Consider the following 24,172-nt stretch of genomic DNA (forward strand, 5'->3'; position numbering starts at 1 on the left):
CAGCACTGACCCTCCGACAGTGCGGCGCTCCCTCATCACTGACCCTCCGACAGTGCGGCCCTCCCTCAGCACTGACCCTCCGACAGTGCGGCGCTCCCTCATCACTGACCCTCCGACAGGGCGGGGCTCCCTCATCACTGACCCTCCGACAGGGCGGGGCTCCCTCATCACTGACCCTCCGACAGTGCGGCCCTCCCTCAGCACTGACCCTCCGACAGGGCGGGGCTCCCTCATCACTGACCCTCCGACAGGGCGGGGCTCCCTCATCACTGACCCTCCGACAGGGCGGGGCTCCCTCATCACTGACCCTCCGACAGGGCGTGGCTCCCTCATCACTGACCCTCCGACAGTGCGGCACTCCCTCATCACTGACCCTCCAACAGTGCGGCACTCCCTCAGTACTGACCATCCGACAGTGCGGCACTCCCTCAGCACTGACCCTCCGACAGTGCGGCACTCCCTCAGTACTGACCATCCGACAGTGCGGCACTCCCTCATCACTGACCCTCCAACAGTGCCACACTCCCTCAGCACTGACCCTCTGACAGTGCAGCACTCCCTCATCACTGACCCTTCGACACTGCAGCACTCCCTCAGCACTGACCCTCCGACAGTGCGGCCCTCCCTCAGCACTGACCGTCCGACAGTACGGCCCTCCTTCAACACTGACGCTCCGACAGTGCGGCCCTCCCTCAGCACTGACCCTCCGACTGTGCGGCACTCCCTCAACACTGACGCTCCGACAGTGCGGTACTCCCTCAGCACTGACCCTCCGACAGTGCGGCACTCCCTCAGCACTGCCCCTCCAACAGTGCCGCACTCCCTCAGTACTGACCCTCCGACAGTGCGGACTCACTCAGCACTGACCCTCCGACAGTGCGGCACTCCCCCAGCACTGACCCTCCGACAGTGCGGCACTCCCTCAGCACTGACCCTCCGACAGTGCGGCGCTCCCTCAGCACTGACCCTCCGTCAGTGCGGCTCTCCCTCAGCACTGACCCTCCGACAGTGCGGCCCTCCCTCAGCACTGACCCTCCGACAGTGCGGCACTCACTCAGCACTGACCCTCCGACAGTGTTGCCCTCCCTCAGCACTGACCCTCCGACAGTGCGGCACTCCCTCAGCACTGACCCTCCGACAGTGCGGCACTCCCTCAGCACTGACCCTCCGACAGTATGGCACACCCTAAGCATTGACCCTCCAACAGTACGGCACACCCTCAGCACTGACCTTCCGACAGTGCGGCGCTCCCTCAGCACTGACCCTCTGAAAGTGCGGCACTCCCTCAGTACTGACCCTCCAACAGTGCACCGCGCTCTCAGTGTTGACCCTCCGACAGTGCGGTACTCCCTCAGTACTGACCCTCCGACAGTGCGGCACTCCCTTAGTACTGACCCTCCGACAGTGCCACACTCCCTCAGCACTGACCCTCTGACAGTGCGGCCCTCCCTCATCACTGACCCTTCGACACTGCAGCACTCCCTCAGCACTGACCCTCCGACAGTGCGGCCCTCCCTCAGCACTGACCCTCCGACAGTACGGCCCTCTTTCAACACTGACCCTCCGACAGTGCGGCTCTCCCTCATTACTGACCCTCTGACAGTGCAGCACTCCCTCAGCACTGACCCTCCGACAGTGCGGTACTCCCTCAGCACTGACCCTCTGACAGTGCGGCACTCCCTCAGCACTGCCCCTCCAACAGTGCCACACTCCCTCAGTACTGACCCTCCGACAGTGTGGACTCACTTAGCACTGACTCTCCGACAGTGCGGCACTCACTCAGCACTGACCCTCCGAATGTGCGGCCCTCCCTCAGTACTGACCCTCCGACAGTGCCACACTACCTCAGTACTGACCCTCCGACACTGCGGCTTTCCCCCAGCACTGACCCTCCGACAGTGCGGCACTCCCTCAGCACTGACCCCCGACAGTGCGGCTCTCCCTCAGCACTGACCCTCCGACAGTGCGGCCCTCCCTCAGCACTGACCCTCCGACAGTGTGGTACTCACTCAGCACTGACACTCCGACAGTGCGGCCCTCCCTCAGCACTGACCCTCCGACAGTGCGGCACTCCCTCAGCACTGACCCTCCGACAGTGCGGCACTCCCTCAGCACTGACCCTCCGACAGTATGGCACACCCTCAGCATTGACCCTCCAACAGTACGGCACACCCTCAGCACTGACCTTCCGACAGTGCGGCACTCCCTCAGTACTGACCCTCCAACAGTGCACCGCTCTCTCAGTGTTGACCCTCCGACAGTGCGGCACTCCCTCAGCACTGACCCTCTGACCGTGCGGCGCTCCCTCAGCACTGACCCTCCGACAGTGCGGCTCTCCCTCAGCACTGACCCTCCGATATTGCGGCCCTCCCTCAGTACTGACCCTCTGACAGTGCAGCACTCCCTCAGCACTGACCCTCCGACAGTGCGGCACTCCGTCAGCACTGACCCTCCGACAGTGCTGAGTCCCTCATTACTGACCCTCTGACAGTGCAGCACTCCCTCAGCACTGACCCACTGACAGTGCGGCAATCCCTCAGCACTGACCCTCCGACAGTGCTGCACTCCCTCATTACTGACCCTCCGACAGTGCAGCACTCCCTCAGCACTGACCCTCTGACAGTGCGGCCATCCTTCAGCATTGACCCTCGGACAGTGCGGCACACCCTCAGCACTGACCCTCCGACAGTGCGGCGCTCACCCAGTACTGCCCCTCCAACAGTGCCACACTCCCTGAGTACTGACCCTCCGACAGTGCGGACTCACTCAGCACTGACCCTCCGATAGTGCGGCACTCCCCCAGCACTGACCCTCCGACAGTGCGGCCCTCCCTCAGCACTGACCCTCCGACAGTGCAGCACTCCCTCAGCATTGACCCTCCGACAGTGCGGCACTCCCTCAGTATTGACCCTCCGACAGTGCCACACTTCCTCAGTACTGACCCTCCAACACTACGGCACTCCCTCAGCACTGACCCTCCGACAGTGCGGCACTCCTTCAGCACTGACCCTCCGACAGTGCGGACTCACTCAGCACTGACCCTCCGATAGTGCGGCACTCCCCCAGCACTGACCCTCCGACAGTGCGGCCCTCCCTCAGCACTGACCCTCCGACAGTGCAGCACTCCCTCAGCATTGACCCTCCGACAGTGCGGCACTCCCTCAGTACTGACCCTCCGACAGTGCCACACTTCCTCAGTACTGACCCTCCAACACTACGGCACTCCCTCAGCACTGACCCTCCGACAGTGCGGCACTCCCTCAGCACTGACCCTCCGACAGTGCAGCACTCCCTCAGCATTGACCCTCCGACAGTATGGCACACCCACAGCACTGACCTTCCGACAGTGCAGCGCTCCCTCAGCACTGACCCTCTGACAGTGCGGCACTCCCTCAGCACTAACCCTCCAACAGTGCGGCCCTCCCTCAGCACTGACTCTCCGACAGTGCGGCACACCCTCAGCACTGACCCTCCAACAGTGTGGCTCTCCCTCAGCACTGACCCTCCGACAGTGCGGTGCTTCCTCAGCACTGACCCTCCAACAGTGCGGCCCTCACTCAGCACTGACCTTCCGACAGTGTGGCGCTCTCTCAGTACTGCCCCTCCGACAGTGCGGCTCTCCCTCAGTACTGACCCTCCGACGGTGTGACGCTCCCTCAATACTGACCCTCCAACAGTGCAGCGCTCGCTCAGCACTGACCCTCCGACAGTGCGGCCCTCCCTCAGCACTGACCCTCCGACAGTGCGGCCCTCCCTCAGCACTGACCCTCCGACAGTGCAGCTCTCCCTCAGCACTGACTCTCCGACAGTGCGGCGCTCCCTCAGTACTGAACTTCCGACAATGCGGCGCTCCCTCAGTACTGACCCTCCAACAGTGCGGCCCTCACTCAGCACTGACCTTCCGACAGTGTGGCGCTCTCTCAGTACTGCCCCTCCGACAGTGCGGCTCTCCCTCAGTACTGACCCTCCGACGGTGTGACGCTCCCTCAATACTGACCCTCCAACAGTGCAGCGCTCGCTCAGCACTGACCCTCCGACAGTGCGGCCCTCCCTCAGCACTGACCCTCCGACAGTGCGGCCCTCCCTCAGCACTGACCCTCCGACAGTGCAGCTCTCCCTCAGCACTGACTCTCCGACAGTGCGGCGCTCCCTCAGTACTGAACTTCCGACAATGCGGCGCTCCCTCAGTACTGACCCTCCGACAGTGCGGCCCTCCCTCAGCACTGACCCTCCGACAGTGCAGCTCTCCCTCAGCACTGACTCTCCGACAGTGCGGCGCTCCCTCAGTACTGAACTTCCGACAATGCGGCGCTCCCTCAGTACTGACCCTCCCACAGTGCGGCCCTCCCTCAGCACTGACCCTCTGACAGTGCGGCGCTCCCTCAGCACTGACCCTCCAACAGTGCGACACGCCTCAGCACTGACCCTTCGACAGTGCGGCGCTCCCTCAGCACTGACCCTCCGACAGTGCGGTACTCCCTCAGCACTGACCCTCCGACAGTGCGACCCTCCCTCAGCACTGACCCTTCGACAGTGCGGCCCTCCCTCAGCACTGACCCTCCGACATTGCGACACGCCTCAGCACTGACCCTTCGACAGTGCGGCCCTCCCTCAGCCCTGACCCTCCGACAGTGCGGCGCTCCCTCAGCACTGACCCTCTGACAGTGCGGCCCTCCCTCAGCACTGACCCTTCGACAGTGCGGCCCTCCCTCAGCACTGACCCTCCGACAGTGCAGCACTCCCTCAGCACTGACCCTCCGACAGTACGGTTCTCCCTCAGCACTGACCCTCCGACAGTGTGGCTCTCCGTCAGCACTGACCCTCGACAATGCGGCACTCCCTCAGCACTGACCCTCCAACAGTGCGGCCCTCCTTCAGCACTGACCCTCCGACAGTGTGGCATTCCCTCAGTGCTGACCCTCCGACAATGCGGCACCCCCTCAGCACTGACCCTCCGACAGTGCGGCACTCCCTCAGCACTGACCCTTCGACAGTGCGGCACTCCCTCAGCACTGACCCTCCAACAGTGCAGCGCTCCCTCAGCACTGACCCTCCGACAGTTCGGCGCTCCCTCAGTACTGACCCTCCGACTGTGCGGCGCTCCCTCAGTACTGACCCTCCGGCAGTGCGACATTGCATCAGCACTGACCCTCCGACAGTGCGGCCCTCCCTCAGCACTGACCCTCTGACAGTGCGGCGCTCCCTCAGCACTGACCCTCCGACATTGAGACACGCCTCAGCACTGACCCTTCGACAGTGCGACGCTCCCTCAGCACTGACCCTCCGACAGTGCGGCACTCCCTGAGCACTGACCCTCTGACAATGCGGCGCTCCATCAGCACTGACCCTCCGACAGTACGGAACTCCCTCAGTACTGGCCCTCCGACAGTGCGGCCCTCCCTCAGCACTGACCCTCCGACAGTGCGCCCCTACCTCAGCACTGACCCTCCGACAGTGCGGTACCCCCTCAGCATTGACCTTCCGACAGTGCGGCCCTCCCTCAGCACGGCCCCTGCGACATTGCGCCCCTCCGTCAGCACTGACCCTCCAACAGTGTGGCACACCCTCATCACTGACCCTCCGACAGTGCGGCACTCCCTCATCACTGCTCCTCCGACAGTGCGGCCCTTCCTCAGCACTGACCCTCCGACAGTGCGGCACTCCCTCAGCACTGACCCTCCGACAGTGCGGCACTCCGTCAGCACGGCCCCTGCGACATTGCGCCCCTCCGTCAGTACTGACCCTGCGACAGTGCGGCACACCCTCATCACTGACCCTCCGACAGTGCGGCACTCCCTCATCACTGATCCTCCGACAGTGCGGCCCTTCCTCAGCACTGACCCTCCGACAGAGCGGCACTCCCTCAGCACTGACCCTCCGACAGTGCGGCCCTCCCTCAGCACTGACCCTCCGACAGCGTGGGGCTCCCTCAGCACTGACCCTCCGACAGTGTGGGGCTCCCTCAGCACTGACTCTCTGACAGTGCGGCACTCCCTCATCACTGACCCTCCGACAGTGCGGCACTCCCTCATCACTGACCCTCCGACAGTGCGGCACTCCCTCAATACTGACCCTCCGACAGTGTGGCCCTCCCTCAATACTGACCCTCCGACAGTGCGGCACTCCCTCATCACTGACCCTCCGACAGTGCGGCACTCCCTCATTACTGACCCTCCGACAGTGCAGCCCTCCCTCAGCACTGACCCTCCAACAGTGCGGCACTCCCTCATCACTGACCCTCTGACAGTGCGGCACTCCCTCATCACTGACCCTCCGACAGTGCGGCACTCCCTCAATACTGACCCTCCGACAGTGCGGCACTCCCTCAATACTGACCCTCCGACAGTGCGGCACTCCCTCATCACTGACCCTCCGACAGTGCGGCACTCCCTCAATACTGACCCTCCGACAGTGCGGCACTCCCTCATCACTGACCCTCCGACAGTGCGGCACTCCCTCATCACTGACCCTCCGACAGTGCGGCACTCCCTCAATACTGACCCTCCGACAGTGCGGCACTCCCTCAGCACTGACCCTCCGACAGTGCGGCACTCCCTCAATACTGACCCTCCGACAGTGCGGCTCTCCCTCAGCACTGACCCTCCGACAGTGCGGCCCTTCCTCAGCACTGACCCTCCGACAGTGCAGCACTCCCTCAGCACTGACCCTCCGACAGTGCGGTGCTCCCTCAGCACTGACCCTCCGACAGCGTGGGGCTCCCTCAGCACTGACCCTCCGACAGTGTGGGTCTCCCTCAGCACTGACTCTCTGACAGTGCGGCACTCCCTCATCACTGACCCTCCGACAGTGCGGCACTCCCTCATCACTGACCCTCCGACAGTGCGGCACTCCCTCAATACTGACCCTCCGACAGTGCGGCCCTCCCTCAATACTGACCCTCCGACAGTGCGGCACTCCCTCATCACTGACCCTCCGACAGTGCGGCACTCCCTCATCACTGACCCTCCGACAGTGCAGCCCTCCCTCAGCACTGACCCTCCGACAGTGCGGCACTCCCTCATCACTGACCCTCCGACAGTGCGGCACTCCCTCATCACTGACCCTCCGACAGTGCGGCACTCCCTCAATACTGACCCTCCGACAGTGCGGCACTCCCTCAATACTGACCCTCCGACAGTGCGGCACTCCCTCATCACTGACCCTCCGACAGTGCGAAACTCCCTCAATACTGACCCTCCGACAGTGCGGCACTCCCTCATCACTGACCCTCCGACAGTGCGGCACTCCCTCATCACTGACCCTCCGACAGTGCGGCACTCCCTCAGCACTGACCCTCCGACAGTGCGGCACTCCCTCAATACTGACCCTCCGACAGTGCGGCTCTCCCTCAGCACTGACCCTCCGACAGTGCGGCACTCCCTAAGCACTGACCCTCCAACAGTGCGGCCCTCCCTCAGCACTGACCCTCCGACAGCATGGGGCTCCCTCAGCACTGACCCTCCGACAGTGTGGGGCTCCCTCAGCACTGACTCTCTGACAGTGCGGCCCACCCTCAGCACTGACCCTCCGACAGCGTGGGGCTCCCTCAGCACTGACCCTCCGACAGTGCGGCGCTCCCTCATCACTGACCCACCGACAGTGCGGCACTCCCTCATCACTGACCCTCCGACAGTGCGGCACTCCCTCAATACTGACCCTCCGACAGTGCGGCCCTCCCTCAATACTGACCCTCCGACAGTGCGGCACTCCCTCATCACTGACCCTCCGACAGTGCAGCCCTACCTCAGCACTGACCCTCCGACAGTGCGGCACTCCCTCATCACTGATCCTCCGACAGTGCAGCCCTCCCTCAGCACTGACCCTCCGACAGTGCGGCACTCCCTCATCACTGACCCTCCGACAGTGCGGCCCTCCCTCATCACTGACCCTCCGACAGTGCGGCACTCCCTCAATACTGACCCTCCGACAGTGCGGCACTCCCTCAATACTGACCCTCCGACAGTGCGGCACTCCCTCATCACTGACCCTCCGACAGTGCGGCACTCCCTCAATACTGACCCTCCGACAGTGCGGCACTCCCTCATCACTGACCCTCCGACAGTGCGGCACTCCCTCATCACTGACCCTCCGACAGTGCGGCACTCCCTCAATACTGAACCTCTGACAGTGCGGCACTCCCTCAGCACTGACCCTCCGACAGTGCGGCACTCCCTCAATACTGACCCTCCGACAGTGCGGCCCTCCCTCAGCACTGACCCTCCGACAGTGCGGCCCTCCCTCAGCACTGACCCTCCGACAGTGCGGCACTCCCTCAATACTGACCCTCCGACAGTGCGGCCCTCCCTCAGCACTGACCCTCCGACAGTGCGGCACTCCCTCAATACTGACCCTCCGACAGTGCGGCACTCCCTCATCACTGACCCTCCGACAGTGCGGCACTCCCTCATCACTGACCCTCCGACAGTGCGGCACTCCCTCAATACTGACCCTCTGACAGTGCGGCACTCCCTCAGCACTGACCCTCCGACAGTGCGGCACTCCCTCAATACTGACCCTCCGACAGTGCGGCCCTCCCTCAGCACTGACCCTCCGACAGTGCGGCCCTCCCTCAGCACTGACCCTCCGACAGTGCGGCACTCCCTCAATACTGACCCTCCGACAGTGCGGCCCTCCCTCAGCACTGACCCTCCGACAGTGCGGCACTCCCTCAATACTGACCCTCCGACAGTGCGGCCCTCCCTCAGCACTGACCCTCCGACAGTGCGGCTCTCACTCAATACTGACCCTCCAGTGTGATCCTGGTTTGAGGTTGTCCAGTTACAGCAAAGCATCCTCTCAGCAAACATCCTGTCAATCTCTTAAAATTTCTCTATATTGCTGACCGAATACCTCTCATTCTTCCCAACTTCAAGGAGTATACACCTTGTCCACTCAGTCTCCCCTCTGAGGAGATCTCACTTATCCAAGATTCAATCTAGTATACCTTCGCCATTCTCTCATCACACTGTGTGTGTCTCCTACCAGTGGGCGGGAGGGACCTACTGTCTCGGTTCTTAACAGTGCAGATGTAAATGGACTGACGTTAAAACAAATATCTGTCAACTCCAACTTGAACCTGAATGCCTCGGCTGTCAGCTTCCGAATGCTTACAAAGTTTCGACTTGACATGTTGTGAAGGAGCACGTTCATTATTCCGGTCAGAAAGCACTGTCAAATCATCAAAAGGAGAAATATTCATTAGGGGTGAAAGTCACATCAGAACGCCATCAAGTTATGTCTGAAATGAAAGCACAGAAGAAACTTCGTCATCTGCAACGCGTCCTGGTGCCTCAGGAATGTAGTTGGTGGGGTCATTACATTGCATAGGGCAGGGCGCTGCTTGGTCTTGGAGGGGAGGGGGGCACAGAGGGAAGCAGCTGGGCAGTCCAGGGCCCCAATGGAGTTGCACATCAGACTGAACTTTCTGCAGCTGAAGACCAGGCTGACGCCACAGCTGACTGAATTTCCCTGCTCTGGAAAAGATGGCAGGAAAGGCAAATAATCAGGCACATTCACACTGTGTTGCTGAACAAAGAGACCTTGGAGTGCAGGTTCATAGCTCCTTGAAAGTGGAGTCGCAGGTAGATAGGATAGTGAAGACAACGTTTGGTATGCTTTCCTTTATTACTCAGAGTATTGAGTACAGGAGTTGGGAGGTCATGTTGCGGTTGTACAGGACATTGTTAGGCCACTGTTGGAATATTGCGTGTAATTCTGGTCTCCTTCCGATCGGAAAGATGTGGTGAAACTTGAAAGGGTTCAGAAAAGATTTACAAGGAGGTTGCCAGGTTTGGAGGGTTTGAGCTACAGGGAGAGGCTGAACAGGCTGGGGCTGTTTTCCCTGGAGCGTCGGAGGCTGAGGGGTGACCTTACAGAGGTTTATAAAATCATGAGGGGCATGGATAGGGTAAATAGACAAAGTCTTTTCCCTGGGGTTGGAGAGTCCAGAACTTGAGGGGCATAGGTTTAGGGTGAGAGGGGAAAGATATAAAAGGGACCTAAGGGGCAACTTTTTCACACAGAGGGTGGTGCGTGTATGGAATGAGCTGCCAGAGGATGTGGTGGGGGCTGGTACAATTACAACATTTAAGAGGCATTTGGATGGGTATATGAATAGGAAGGGTTTGGAGGGATATGGGCCAGCTGCTGGCAGGTGGGACTAGATTGGGTTGGGATATCTGGTTGGCATGGATGAGTTGGATCGAAGGGTCTGTTTCCATGCTGTACATCTCTATGACTCTAATAATAAAAAAAAATTACGCCACTTCAGGAGTTAAGCTCTGGCTGGCAGGCGGATATGACTTCAGAGCCTCATCATGCACTGACCTGATTAACTCTGTTCAGACTGATTCCTGGGATGGCAGACTGACCTATGAAGGCCTGATTATTTCGGACTGTATTCACTGCAGTTTTGAGGCGGCGAGGGGTAGTTTCATATAAATCTATAACATTCTCACAGGACTAAACAGGATAAACACAGGAAGGATGTATCCGATGACTGGGGGGAGTCCAGAACCAGGGGTCTCAGAGTAAAGATTGCAGGGTGGGCGATTCCGGACTGAAGTGAAGAGAATGTCTTCACCCAGAGAGTGGGGAGCCTGTGGAGCAGTTGAAGCCAAATCATTGAATATTTTCAAGAAAGAGTTTGATGTAGTTCTTAAAGCTAAAGGGATCAAAGGGTATGGGGGAGATAATGGGATCAGGAGACTGAGTTGGAGAACCAGCCATGATGATACTGCATTGGGGAGCTGGCTCGAAGGGCTGAATGGCCTATTGCGACCACTATTTTCGATGTTTCTACGTTTCCTGGCGTCCAGGAAACATGGCAGCCTTGTCAAATGCTACAAATGGGTGGCGCGCCTGCTGGGCTGGGGTGTGGAATTGTGGGAGAAAGGCTGGATTTGCCCCAATCACGAGTGACTGGAGTCCTGATGAAGGGGTGGCCACTGGAAGTCACAGCCCTGCCTTAGCCATTGATCAAACTCCGGACTTCCCCCAACTTCCCAATTTCACAGTCCCTCACCCCTTTCCCAATTTCACGGTCTCTCATCCCTTTCCCAATTCCATGATCCCTCAACCCTTTTCCAATTCTGCGGTCCCTCACCCCTTTCCCAATTCCATGGACCCTCACCCCTTTCCCAATTCCACTGTCCCTCACTCCTTTCCCAATTCCACTGTCCCTCACCCCTTTCCCAATTCCACTGTCCCTAACCCCTTTCCCAATTCCACGGTCATTCACCCCTTTCCCAATTCCACGGTCATTCACCCCTTTCCCAATTCCACAGTCTCTCACCCCTTTCCCAATTCCACGGTCATTCACCCCTTTCCCAATTCCACAGTCTCTCACCCCTTTCCCAATTCCATGGACCCTCATCCCTTTCCCAATTCCACGGTCATTCACCCCTTTCCCAATTCCACAGTCCCTCACCCCTTTCCAAATTCCACAATTCCTCATCCCTTTCCTAATTCTATGGACGCTCACCCCTTTCCCAATTCCACTGTCCCTCACTCCTTTCCCAGTTCCACAGACCCTCACCCCTTTTCCAATTCCACGGTCTCTCACCCCTTTCCCTATTCCATGGACCCTCACCCCTTTCCCAATTCCACGGTCATTCACCCCTTTCCCAATTCCACGCTCCCTCACCCCTTTCCCAATTCCACGGTCTCTCACCCCTTTCCCAATTCCATGGACCCTCACCCCTTTCCCAATTCCACGGTCTCTCACCCCTTTCCCAATTCCACGGTCTCTCACCCCTTTCCCAATTCCATGGACCCTCACCCCTTTCCCAATTCCACGGTCTCTCACCCCTTTCCCAATTCCACGGTCTCTCACCCCTTTCCCAATTCCACGCTCCCTCACCCCTTTCTCAATTCCACGGTCTCTCACCCCTTTCCCAATTCCACTGTCTCTCACCCCTTTCCCAATTCCATGGACCCTCACCCCTTTCCCAATTCCACGGTCTCTCATCCCTTTCCCAGTTCCACGCTCCCTCACCCCTTTCTCAATTCCACGGTCTCTCACCCCTTTCCCAATTCCATGGACCCTCACCCCTTTCCCAATTCCAGGGTCATTCACCCCTTTCCCAATTCCACAGTCCCTCACCCCTTTCCAAATTCCACAGTTCCTCATCCCTTTCCCAATTCTATGGACGCTCACCCCTTTCCCAATTCCACTGTCCCTCACTCCTTTCCCAATTCCACAGACCCTCACTCCTTTCCCAATTCCACGGTCTCTCACCCCTTTCCCAGTTCCACGCTCCCTCACCCCTTTCTCAATTCCACGGTCTCTCACCCCTTTCCCAATTCCACGCTCCCTCACCCCTTTCCCAATTCCACGCTCCCTCACCCCTTTCCCAATTCCACTGTCCCTCACCCCTTTCCCAATTCCACAGACCCTCACCCCTTTCACAATGCCGTGGACCTTCACTGCTGCAGAGAAGGGAGCATTCTGGGACTGCACAATGGCACAGTAGCTGCCAGCTTCTGAGAGGCTGGCACCATTCGACGAGGGGCGGACCGGGGTAGGAATTGGGTGCAGAGGGTGGGAGAGGGTTTTGCTGGTGGAGTGCAACACACAACTGCATGTTCCCGGGACCGGATTGGCCGGGAGCCCTGCTAGGTAACCATGTCTGTGTCTGATTGGCACTTGATGTGACGGGTTCAGCAGGTGGTGGCACAGGCGGAATGGGTAAGGTCGGGGAAATGCGTCTCGCTTTCAAGACACCCTTCACAACCCAGTTCCTGTCTCCCTGCTACAGGAAAGATGTTGTTAAACTTGAAAGGGTTCATAAAATATTTACAAATATCCAGGTTTGGAGGGTTTGAGCTACAGAGAGAGGCTGGGGATATTTTCCCTGGAAGGTAGGAGGCTGAGGGGTGACATTATAGAGGTTTATAAAATCATGAGGGGCATGGATAGAATAAATAGACAAGGTCTTTTCCCTGCGGTCGGGGAGTGCAGAACTAGAGGGCATAGGTTTAGGGTGAGAGATTTAAAAGAGACCTAAGCGGCAATCTTTTCACACAGAGGGTAGGTACGTGTGTGGAATGAGCTGCCAGATGAAGTGGTGGAGGCTGGTACAATTACAACATTTAAGAGGCATTTGGATGGGTTTAAAGGGATATGGGCCAAATGCTGCACCATGTCAGTTGAGGATATCTGGTCAGTGTGCACGAGTTAGACCAGAGGATATGTTTTTGTGCTTTATGACACTGTGACCTGGACAAAGTGAAGGGGAAAATCCGAGCTCAGGACTTTAAAAATGGTTTTAAAGGAAAACTGTACTCACAGATTCACTGACTGCTGAACCCTGCGGCACATCTTTGATCAGTTGCAATAACCAGGACTGACCTAATCTGTCCATATTAATTTATGTAATAGTAACTACAATTAACATAAAAAACAGATAATTCCAATGTTAAGCTGCAAATTTACAACCCACTATTATCCCGATTAATTTTCTTGGAAGAACATATCATCTGTCCGCTGAAAGTGAGCAGCATTGGGAAAGACATGGCACTGTCGGGAAGGGTAAATCAAGGCTTGCAGTCGGGTAGACAGAGCTCAAAATAAGCACTCTTTTCAAATATTGGCCTAAACTGCACAAAGAAAGGTGCTCTGCACAACCTACGTCCAAAACATTCGGCTCAGCCACAGGAGGATACATCAGCAGCAGCGTCAAAAGGCTGAGTGAGAGAGGGAGGTTTTCAGAAGGAGCATACAGGAAAAAGGAAAGCCAGACAGACAGAGACAGAGAAACAAACAAAACGTGTGCTGGCGAGGTTCCGGGAGGAAAGTCCAAGGTTTCAGGGCCAATGCAAGTGAAGAGTTGTCGGGAATGGACAAGGGTACAGTGAGGGTGTAGGGACTGGAGGGGGTTACAGAGATAGGGAGGGGGTGTAGGGGGTTACAGAGATAGGGAGGGGCTGGAGAGGGTTACAGAGATAGGGAGGGAGTGTAGGGCCTGGAGGGGGTTACAGAGATAGGGAGGGGGTGTAGGGGGGTTAAGAGATAGGGAGGGAGTGTCGGGGCTGGAGGGGGGTTACAGAGATAGGGAGGGAGTGTAGGGGGGTTACAGAGATAGGGAGGGGGTGTAGGGGCTGGAGGGGGGTTACAGAGATAGGGAGTGGGTGTAGGGACTGGAGGGGGGTTACAGAGATAGGGAGTGGGGGTAGGGACTGGAGGGGGTTACAGAGATAGGGAGGGAGTGTCGGGGCTGGAGGGGGTTACAGAGGTAGGGAGGGAGTGTCGGGGCTGGAGGGGGGTTACAGAGATAGGGAGTGGGTGTAGGGGGGTTACAGAGATAGGGAGGGGGTGTAGGGGCTGGAGGGGGTTACAGAGATAGGGAGGGGGTGTAGGAGCTGGAGGGGGTTACAGAGATAGTGAGGGGGGTGTAGGGGCTGGAGGGTGTTGCAGAGATAGGGAGGGGGTGATGGGAATGGAGGGTGTTACAGAGATAGGGAGGGGATTTAGGGGCTGGAGGGGATCACAGAGATAGGGAGGAATTGTACGGGCTTACCGAGATAGAGAGGGAGTGTCAGGGCTGGAGGAGGTTACAGAGATAGGGAGGGGGTGTAGGGGATGGAGGGGGTTACAGAGATAGGGTGTGTAGGGCTAGGAGGGGGTTACAAAGATAGGGAGAGTGTGTAGGGGCTGGAGGGGGTTACAGAAATAGGGAAGGTCTGTAGGGGGTTACAGAGATAGGGAGGGGGTGTAGGGGCTGGAGGATGTTAGAGAGATAGGGAGGGTCTGTAGGGGGTTACAGAGATAGGGAGGGTGTGTAGGGGCTGGAGGGGGTTACAGAGATTGGGAGGGGATTGAGGTGGTTACAGAGATAGGGAGGGGTTGTACGGGCTGGAGGGGGTTACAGAGATAAGGAAGGGGTGTAGGGGCTGGAGGGGGTTACAGAGTTAGGGAGGGGGTGTAGGGGCTGGAGGGGGTTACAGAGTTAGGGAGGGGGTGTAGGGGCTGGAGGGGGTTACAGAGATAGGGAGGGGGTGTAGGGGCTGGAGGGGGTTACAGAGATAGGGAGGGGGTGTAGGGGCTGGAGGGGGTTACAGAGATAGGGAGGGAATGTAGGGGCTGGAGGGGGTTACAGAGATAGGGAGGGGGTGTCGGGGCTGGAGGGGGGTTACAGAGATAGGGAGAGGGGGGTATGGGGTGTAGGGGGTTAAAGAGATAGGGAGGGGGTGTAGGGGGTTACAGAGATAGGGAGGTGGTGTAGGGGCTGGAGGGGGGTACAGAGATAGGGAGGGGGTGTAGGGGCTGGAGGGGGGTTACAGAGATAGGGAGGGGGGATGGGACTGGAGGGAGTTACAGAGATAGGGAGGGGGTGTAGGGGGTTACAGAGATAGAGAGGGGTGTAGGGGATGGAGGGAGTTACAGAGATAGTGAGGGGGAAGGGGCTTACAGAGATAGGGAGGGGGTGTAGGGGCTGGAGGGGGTTACAGAGATAGGGAGACGGTGTAGGGGGTTACAGAGATAGGGAGGGGGTGTAGGGGCTGAAGGGTGTCACAGAGATAGGGAGGGGGTGATGGGGATGGAGGGGTTACAGAGATAGGGAGGAAGTGTACGGGCCTACCGAGATAGAGAGGGGGTGTCGGGGCTGGAGGAGGTTACAGAGATAGGGAGGGGGTGCAGGGGATGGAGGGGGTTACAGAGATAGGGAGAGTGTTTAGGGGTTGGAGGGGCTTACAGGGATAGGGAGGGGGTGATGGGGATGGAGGGGTTACAGAGATAGGGAGGGAGTGTACGGGCTTACCGAGATAGGGAGGGGGTGTCGGGGCTGGAGGAGGTTACAGAGATAGGGAGGGGGGATGGGACTGGAGGGAGTTACAGAGATAGGGAGGGGGTGTAGGGGCTGGAGGGAGTTACAGAGATTGGGAGGTGGTGTAGGGGCTGGAGGGGGTTACAGAGATAGGGAGGGGGTGTAGGAGCTGGAGGGGGTTACAGAGATAGTGAGGGGGGTGTAGGGGCTGGAGGGTGTTGCAGAGATAGGGAGGGGGTGATGGGAATGGAGGGTGTTACAGAGATAGGGAGGGGATTTAGGGGCTGGAGGGGGTCACAGAGATAGGGAGGAATTGTACGGGCTTACCGAGATAGAGAGGGAGTGTCGGGGCTGGAGGAGGTTACAGAGATAGGGAGGGGGTGTAGGGGATGGATTGGGTTACAGAGATAGGGTGTGTAGGGCTAGGAGGGGGTTACAAAGATAGGGAGAGTGTGTAGGGGCTGGAGGGGGTTACAGAAATAGGGAAGGTCTGTAGGGGGTTACAGAGATAGGGAGGGTGTGTAGGGGCTGGAGGATGTTAGAGAGATAGGGAGGGTCTGTAGGGGGTTACAGAGATAGGGAGGGTGTGTAGGGGCTGGAGGGGGTTACAGAGATTGGGAGGGGATTGAGGTGGTTACAGAGATAGGGAGGGGTTGTACGGGCTGGAGGGGGTTACAGAGATAAGGAAGGGGTGTAGGGGCTGGAGGGGGTTACAGAGTTAGGGAGGGGGTGTAGGGGCTGGAGGGGTTACAGAGTTAGGGAGGGGGTGTAGGGGCTGGAGGGGGTTACAGAGATGGGGAGGGGGTGTAGGGGCTGGAGGGGGTTATAGAGATAGGGAGGGGGTGTAGCGGCTGGAGGGGGTTACAGAGATAGGGAGGGAGTGTAGGGTCTGGAGGGGGTTACAGAGATAGGGAGGGGGTGTCGGGTCTGGATGGGGGTTACAGAGATAGGGAGAGGGGGGTATGGGGTGGAGGGGGTTAAAGAGATAGGGAGGGGGTGTAGGGGGTTACAGAGATAGGGAGGGGGTGTAGGAGGTTACAGAGGTAGGGAGGTGGTGTAGGGGCTGGAGGGGGTTACAGAGATAGGGAGGGGGTGTAGGGGCTGGAGGGGGTTACAGAGATAGGGAGGGGGTGTAGGGGCTGGAGGGGGTTACAGAGATAGGGAGAGGGGATGGGACTGGAGGGAGTTACAGAGATAGGGAGGGGGTGTAGGGGGTTACAGAGATAGGGAGGGAGTGTAGGGGCTGGAGGGGGTTACAGAGATAGAGAGGGGTGTAGGGGATGGAGGGAGTTGCAGAGATAGTGAGGGGGTAGGGGCTTACAGAGATAGGGAGGGGGTGTAGGGGCTGGAGGGGGTTACAGAGATAGGGAGAGGGTGTCGGGGGTTACAGAGATAGGGAGGGGGGTGTAGGGGCTGAAGGGTGTTACAGAGATAGGGAGGGGGTGATGGGGATGGAGGGGTTAAAGAGATAGGGAGGAAGTGTACGGGCCTACCGAGATAGAGAGGGGGTGTCGGGGCTGGAGGAGGTTACAGAGATAGGGAGGGGGTGTAGGGGATGGAGGGGGTTACAGAGATAGGGAGAGTGTGTAGGGGTTGGAGGGGCTTACAGGGATAGGGAGGGGGTGATGGGGATGGAGGGGTTACAGAGATAGGGAGGGAGTGTACGGGCTTACCGAGATAGAGAGAAGGGTGTCGGGGCTGGAGGAGGTTACAGAGATAGGGAGGGTGTGTCGGGGCTGGAGGACGTTACAGAGATAGGGAGGGGGGATGGGACTGGAGGGAGTTACAGAGATAGGGAGGGGGTGTAGGGGGTTACAGAGATAGGGAGGGGGTGTAGGAGCTGGAGGGGGTTACAGAGATAGTGAGGGGGGTGTAGGGGCTGGAGGGTGTTACAGAGATAGGGAGGGGGTGATGGGGATGGAGGGGTTACAGAGATAGGGAGGGGATTTAGGGGCTGGAGGGGGTCACAGAGATAGGGAGGAATTGTACGGGCTTACCGAGATAGAGAGGGAGTGTCGGGGCTGGAGGAGGTTACAGAGATAGGGAGGGGATGTAGGGGATGGAGGGGGTTACAGAGATAGGGAAGGTCTGTAGGGGGTTACAGAGATAGGGAGGGTGTGTAGGGGCTGGAGGGGGTTACAGAGATAGGGAGGGTGTGTAGGGGCTGGAGGATGTTAGAGAGATAGGGAGGGTCTGTAGGGGGTTACAGAGATAGGGAGGGTGTGTAGGGGCTGGAGGGGGTTACAGAGATTGGGAGGGGATTGAGGTGGTTACAGAGATAGGGAGGGGTTGTACGGGCTGGAGGGGGTTACAGAGATAATTAGATTAGATTACATTACAATGTGGAAACAGGCCCTTCGGCCCAACAAGTCCACACCGACCCGCCGAAGCGCAACCCACCCATACCCCTACAGTTACCCCTTACCTAACACTACGGGCAATTTAGCATGGCCAATTCACCTGACCCTGCACATCTTTGGACTGTGGGAGGAAACCGGAGCACCCGGAGGAAACCCACACAGACACGGGGAGAACATGCAAACTCCACACAGTCAGTCGCCTGAGTCGGGAATTGAACCCGGGTCTCTGGCGCTGTGAGGCAATAGTGCTAACCACTGTGCCACCGTGCCGCCCACACATAAGGAAGGGGTGTAGGGGCTGGAGGGAGTTACAGAGTTAGGGAGGGGGTGTAGGGGCTGGAGGAGGTTACAGAGTTAGGGAGGGGGTGTAGGGGCTGGAGGGGGTTACAGAGATAGGGAGGGGGTGTAGGGGCTGGAGGGGGTTACAGAGATAGGGAGGGGGTGTAGGGGCTGGAGGGGGTTACAGAGATAGGGAGGGGGTGTAGGGGCTGGAGGGGGTTACAGAGATAGGGAGGGAGTGTCGGGGCTGGAGGGGGGTTACAGAGATAGGGAGAGGGGGGTATGGGGTGGAGGGGGTTAAAGAGATAGGGAGGGGGTGTAGGAGGTTACAGAGATAGGGAGGTGGTGTAGGGGCTGGAGGGGGTTACAGAGATAGGGAGGGGGTGTAGGGGCTGGAGGGGGTTACAGAGATAGGGAGGGGGGATGGGACTGGAGGGAGTTACAGAGATAGGGAGGGGGCTGGAGGGGGTTACAGAGATAGGGAGGGAGTGTAGGGGCTGGAGGGGGTTACAGAGATAGAGAGGGGTGTAGGGGATGGAGGGAGTTACAGAGATAGTGAGGGGGTAGGGGCTTACAGAGATAGGGAGGGGGTGATGGGGATGGAGGGGTTACAGAGATAGGGAGGCAGTGTACGGGCTTACCGAGATAGAGAGGGGGTGTCGGGGCTGGAGGACGTTACAGAGATAGGGAGGGGGGATGGGACTGGAGGGAGTTACAGAGATAGGGAGGGGGTGATGGGGATGGAGGGGTTACAGAGATAGGGAGGGGATTTAGGGGCTGGAGTGGGTCACAGAGATAGGGAGGAATTGTACGGGCTTACCGAGATAGAGAGGGAGTGTCGGGGCTGGAGGAGGTTACAGAGATAGGGAGGGGGTGTAGGGGATGGAGGGGGTTACAGAGATAGGGTGTGTAGGGGCAGGAGGGGGTTACAAAGATAGGGAGAGTGTGTAGGGGCTGGAGGGGGGGTTACAGAGATAGGGAAGGTCTGTAGGGGGTTACAGAGATAGGGAGGGTGTGTAGGGGCTGGAGGATGTTAGAGAGATAGGGAGGGTCTGTAGGGGGTTACAGAGATATGGAGTGTGTGTTGGGGCTGGAGGATGTTAGAGAGATAGGGAGGGTCTGTAGGGGGTTACAGAGGTAGGGAGGGTCTGTAGGGGGTTACAGAGATAGGGAGTGGATGGAGGGGGTTACAGAGATAGGGAGAGGGTGTAGGGGCTGGAGGGGGTTACAGAGATAGGGAGGGGGTGTAGGGGCTGAAGAACGTTACAGAGATAGGGAGGGGTTGTACGGGCTGGAGGAGGTTACAGAGATAGGGAGGGGGTGTCGGTGCAGGAGGAGGTTACAGAGATAGGGAGGTGGTGTAGGGGCTGGAGGGGGTTACAGAGATAGGGAGGGGGTGTCGGTGCAGGAGGAGGTTACAGAGATAGGGAGGTGGTGTAGGGGCTGGAGGGGGTTACAGAGATAGGGAGGGGGTGTCGGTGCTGGAGGGGCTTTACAGAGATAGGGAGGGGGTGTAAGTTGCTGGAGAAGGATGTTACAAAGTTTAGGAGGAGAGGTGGCACAAGGCAATGGAGGGAACTGAGCATGACGATGAGAATTGTACTAGTAAAGTGTTTGGTGTACAATCAGTGAAGGACCCAGGCACCAATAGGTTTGCCCACGGAGAGTCCTGGTAAATTCAAGGTGTCAAACCCCAAATGGTGAGCTTTTGGTTGGGAAAGTGTTAGAATGTCAGGAGTCTGAATGTGGGAAATGGGGCATTTGATGTTTGTCATGGACAGGCAAATAGGTCCCTTGGTTAAAGACAGGTCTGAAGCTCATCCAGCATGGGGAATGGCCCAGAGGGCAGCCTCAAGGTGGCTGTCCGAGGGATTACGTGGAGACCAAATCTCCGTTCGGAGTAAAGAGCCTGAGGGTAGGAACAGAAAGTTGCCAAACCGTAAAGGTGCAGTAAATCCAAATTCTTGCAAGACAGACCATTGCTCCACTCCACCACATTGTTCCAAAAGATCCTGCCACCGAGAATATCGAGGGGTAAATCAATGGGATGCCAAATGTCAACTGGACCATTCCACTCACGATCTGTGTCGCCTGTAAGTTGGGCAGAAGAGCAGAGGTTGTGATAGCAACAACAACAAAAACAACTTGCCTTCTGAAAAAAAACCTTTAAGCCGGACAAAATTTGATTGTCAAACATGTCATTTTACACCCGAGCCACATGCCAAGATTCCTGATGAAGGGCTTTTGCCTGAAACATCGATTCTTCTGCTCCTCGGATGCTGCCTGACCTGCTGTGCTTTTCCAGCCACTGTGCCACCGTGCACCGTGGGCGGCACGGTGGTTAGCACTGCTGCCTCACAGCGCCAGAGATCCGGGTTCAATTCCCGCCTCAGGCGACTGACTGTGTGGAGTTTGCACGTTCTCCCCGTGTCTGCGTGGGTTTCCTCCCACAGTCCAAAGATGTGCAGGTCAGGTGAATTGGCCATGCTAAATTGCCCGTAGTGTTAGGTAAGGAGTAAATGTAGGGGTATGGGTGGGTTGCGCTTCGGCGGGGCGGTGTGGACTTGTTGGGCCGAAGGGCTTGTTTTCACACTGTAAGTAATCTAATCTAATCTAATCTAATTCTTGACTCTGATCTCCAGCATCTGCAGTTCCTCACTTTCACCACAAAACAAGATATTCGGGGCAGAGAACTAAAGACTTGGTCAAACAGCGAGGTTTTAAGGAGTGTCTTACAGGAAGCGAGAGGTGGGGAAGTTTAGGGAGTGAATTCCAGAGCTGAAGGCATGGCCACCAATGGTGGAGAAATTCAATGCACAGGAATACTGAGAGGCCAGAATGAGAGAAGCAAAGACATAGACATAGAGCATGCAGCACTGAAACAGACACTTCACTCCAATGCACCTACACCAACCAAGTTTACCAAACTAAAACTAGTCCCAATTACCTGCGTTTGCAAACAGAGTTGAGAATGTGGTGCTGGAAAAGCACAGGTGTGGCAGCATCCAAGGAGCAGGAAAACCAACATTTCAGCCATAAGCCCTTCATCTGGAATGGCTCCTGATAAAGGGCTTGTGCCTGAAACGTCGATTCTCCTGCTCCTTGGATGCGACCTGACCTGCTGTGCTTTTCCAGCACCCCACTCTCGACTCTGATCTCCAGCATCTGCAGTTCCTCACTCTCACCTTTGCAAAGAGAGTGCAGAATTTTACACCTTTGACAGAGGTTAAAGTCTGTGGGTTGGGGATGGGAGAAAGTGAGGCATTGAGAAGTAAGCTTACGTCAGCTTTAAAACAAACCTGACTTTCTGAACTGCATTTTACACACAGTACAGTAATATCTCAGAATGTAGCAAAAGACTTCACAGCCACAGTCATACGGATTCTACAGCAGAGAACGAGGCTGTTCAGCCCATCTGTTCCATCCCTGTGTTTCCATCACATAATCTTCATCTCAATTCCCTCTGAAACAGACTTCTGTCCCTTTCAGTTTCTCAGTTATCCAGCTGCAGCCTTAAACACATTGACACAATTCCCACAACTACACTCGATGATGGACTCTATATTCTCCAAATCTCTGGGGAAGAAGCTTTTCCAGAATTCTGGAACGCGTTTATGACCATCTTTCAGGCATCCGAAGCTGAGTCACTGTTTGAATGTGAGTACAACAGGAGCTAATTTGAACATAACCAACTCCAGCTCTCAGCCATGTGAAAGCAACCAGGGGATTTTATTTTGATTCAGTTGGTTGAGGACTGAATACTGCACCAGAAATGGGATACCACCCTCCAGTCCTGCTGAAGTGTAAGCAGTGGGTTGTTTGCAACTGCTGAATAGAATTAGGTTTTAACATCTGATCCAGAAAGTACCGTCTCCAACAACCTCATCCGACAGTGCGGCACTCCCTCAGTACTGACCCTCCGACAGCGCGGCTCTCCCCCCGTACTCACCCTCTGACAGTGTGGCCCTCCCTCAGCACTGACCCTCCGACAGTGCGGCCCTCCCTCAGCACTGACCCTCCGACAGTGCGGCGCTCCTTCAGCACTGACCCTCCGACAGTGTGGCCCTCCCTCAGCACTGACCCTCCGACAGTGCGGCCCTCCCTCAGCACTGACCCTCCGACAGTGCGGCGCTCCTTCAGCACTGACCCTCCGACAGTGCGGCCCTCCCTCAGCACTGACCCTCCGACAGTGCGGCCCTCCCTCAGCACTGACCCTCCGACAGTGCGGCCCTCCCTCAGCACTGACCCTCCGAAAGTGCGGCGCTCTCTCAGCGCTGACCCTCCGACAGTGCGGCGCTCTCTCAGCACTGACCCTCTGACCGTGCGGCCCTCCCTCAGTACTGACCCTCCCACAGTGCGGCCCTCCCTCAGCACTGACCCTGCGACAGTGCGGTGCTCCCTCAGCACTGACCCTCCGACAGTGCGGGGCTCCCTCAGCACTGACCTTCTGACAGTGCGGCCCTCCCTCAGCACTGACCCTCCGACAGTGCGGCCCTCCCTCAGCACTGACCCTCCGACAGTGCGGCCCTCCCTCAGCACTGACCCTCTGACAGTGCGGCGCTCTCTCAGCACTGACCCTCCGACAGTGCGGCACTCCCTCAGCACTGACTCTCCGACAGTGCGGAATCCCTCAGCACTGACACTGAAATAGTTTGTGCAGATTTTGAATTCCACATGGTAATGGTATTCCAAATTCAAGATCCTCTGGCTTAAAGGGTTAAATACAGGCTTGATGAATGTTCCTGTTGGTAATCATCGTCAAGGGGAGTACTGCACTTATCTGAACTGCAGTATTTATGATTATCACTGCTGACAGATAGATGCATTCCCAAGACAGGAGTAGACAGGATTCAACTGTCAAGCTTCATTCCAAGCAGATTGTACGACATCATGGAAAAGCTGGAACCTTCCGATCCCAGAATGCAATCGTTCAGTCCAGTGAATCCCTGGCAGCTGTCTGAAGACGCAATTCACTAAGTGTCAGTGGCCCTATCTTTTCCACACAGAACAACTCATGTTTGCTTTCCAGATCGTCATCCCTTTGAAAGCCTCAACAGAGCCTCTCTCCATCCCTGAATCGAACATCTTGAAGGGGCTGAATGGACCTAATCCTGAGGGACAGGCTGGAGAAGGGGCTGAGCGACCTCCTTCTGTTCCTTTGGGACAGGCTGGAGAAGGGGCTGAGCGACCTCCTTCTGTTCCTTTGGGACAGGCTGGAGAAGGGGCTGAGCGACCTCCTTCTGTTCCTTTGGGACAGGCTGGAGAAGGGTCTGAGCAGCCTTCTGCTCTTCGTGTGGGACATACTGGAGAAGGGCTAAATGGCTTTCTTCTGTTCCTGTGGGGCAGGCTGGAGAAGGGGCTGAATGGCTTCCTCCTGTTCCTGTAGGACAGGCTGGAGAAGGGGCTGAATGGCCCTCCTCTTGTACCTGTGGGACAGGCTGGGAAAGGGGCTGAATTGCCTTCCTCCTGTTCCTGTGGGACAGGCCGGGGAAGGGGCTGAATGGCCCTCCTCCTGTTCCTGTGGGACAGGCTGGAGAAGGGGCTGAATGGCCCTCCTCCTGTTCCTGTGGGACAGGCCGGGGAAGGGGCTGAATGGCCCTCCTCCTGTTCCTGTGGGACAGGCTGGAGAAGGGGCTGAATGGCCCTCCTCCTGTTCCTGCGGGACAGTCTGGGGAAGGGACTGATGGCCCTCCTTCTGTTTCTGTGGAATAGGCTGGAGAAGGGGCTGAATGGCCCTCCTCCTGTTCCTGTGGGACAGGCTGGGGA

At 57.5% G+C, this 24,172-nt stretch overlaps 1 protein-coding gene across 1 annotated transcript in view; it reads right to left on the reverse strand.

The window, feature by feature from the left end:
* The window catches only part of LOC148138444 (high affinity immunoglobulin epsilon receptor subunit beta-like), a 42,682-nt gene that overhangs the window by 17,849 nt on the left and 661 nt on the right, over positions 1 to 24,172 (reverse strand). The window contains exons 2-3 of the mRNA XM_087981718.1: positions 20,384 to 20,497; positions 9,112 to 9,168 (exon numbers count right to left, since the gene is read on the reverse strand). Of these exons, the coding sequence (XP_087837844.1) occupies positions 9,112 to 9,168; positions 20,384 to 20,497 (171 nt within the window). The remainder of the gene's footprint in view (positions 1 to 9,111; positions 9,169 to 20,383; positions 20,498 to 24,172) is intronic.

Source organism: Chiloscyllium plagiosum, unplaced genomic scaffold, assembly GCF_037043375.1.
Source record: "Chiloscyllium plagiosum isolate Xiang-an unplaced genomic scaffold, Cpla_swu_hap1 HiC_scaffold_40, whole genome shotgun sequence".
NCBI classification, from domain to species: domain Eukaryota; kingdom Metazoa; phylum Chordata; class Chondrichthyes; order Orectolobiformes; family Hemiscylliidae; genus Chiloscyllium; species Chiloscyllium plagiosum.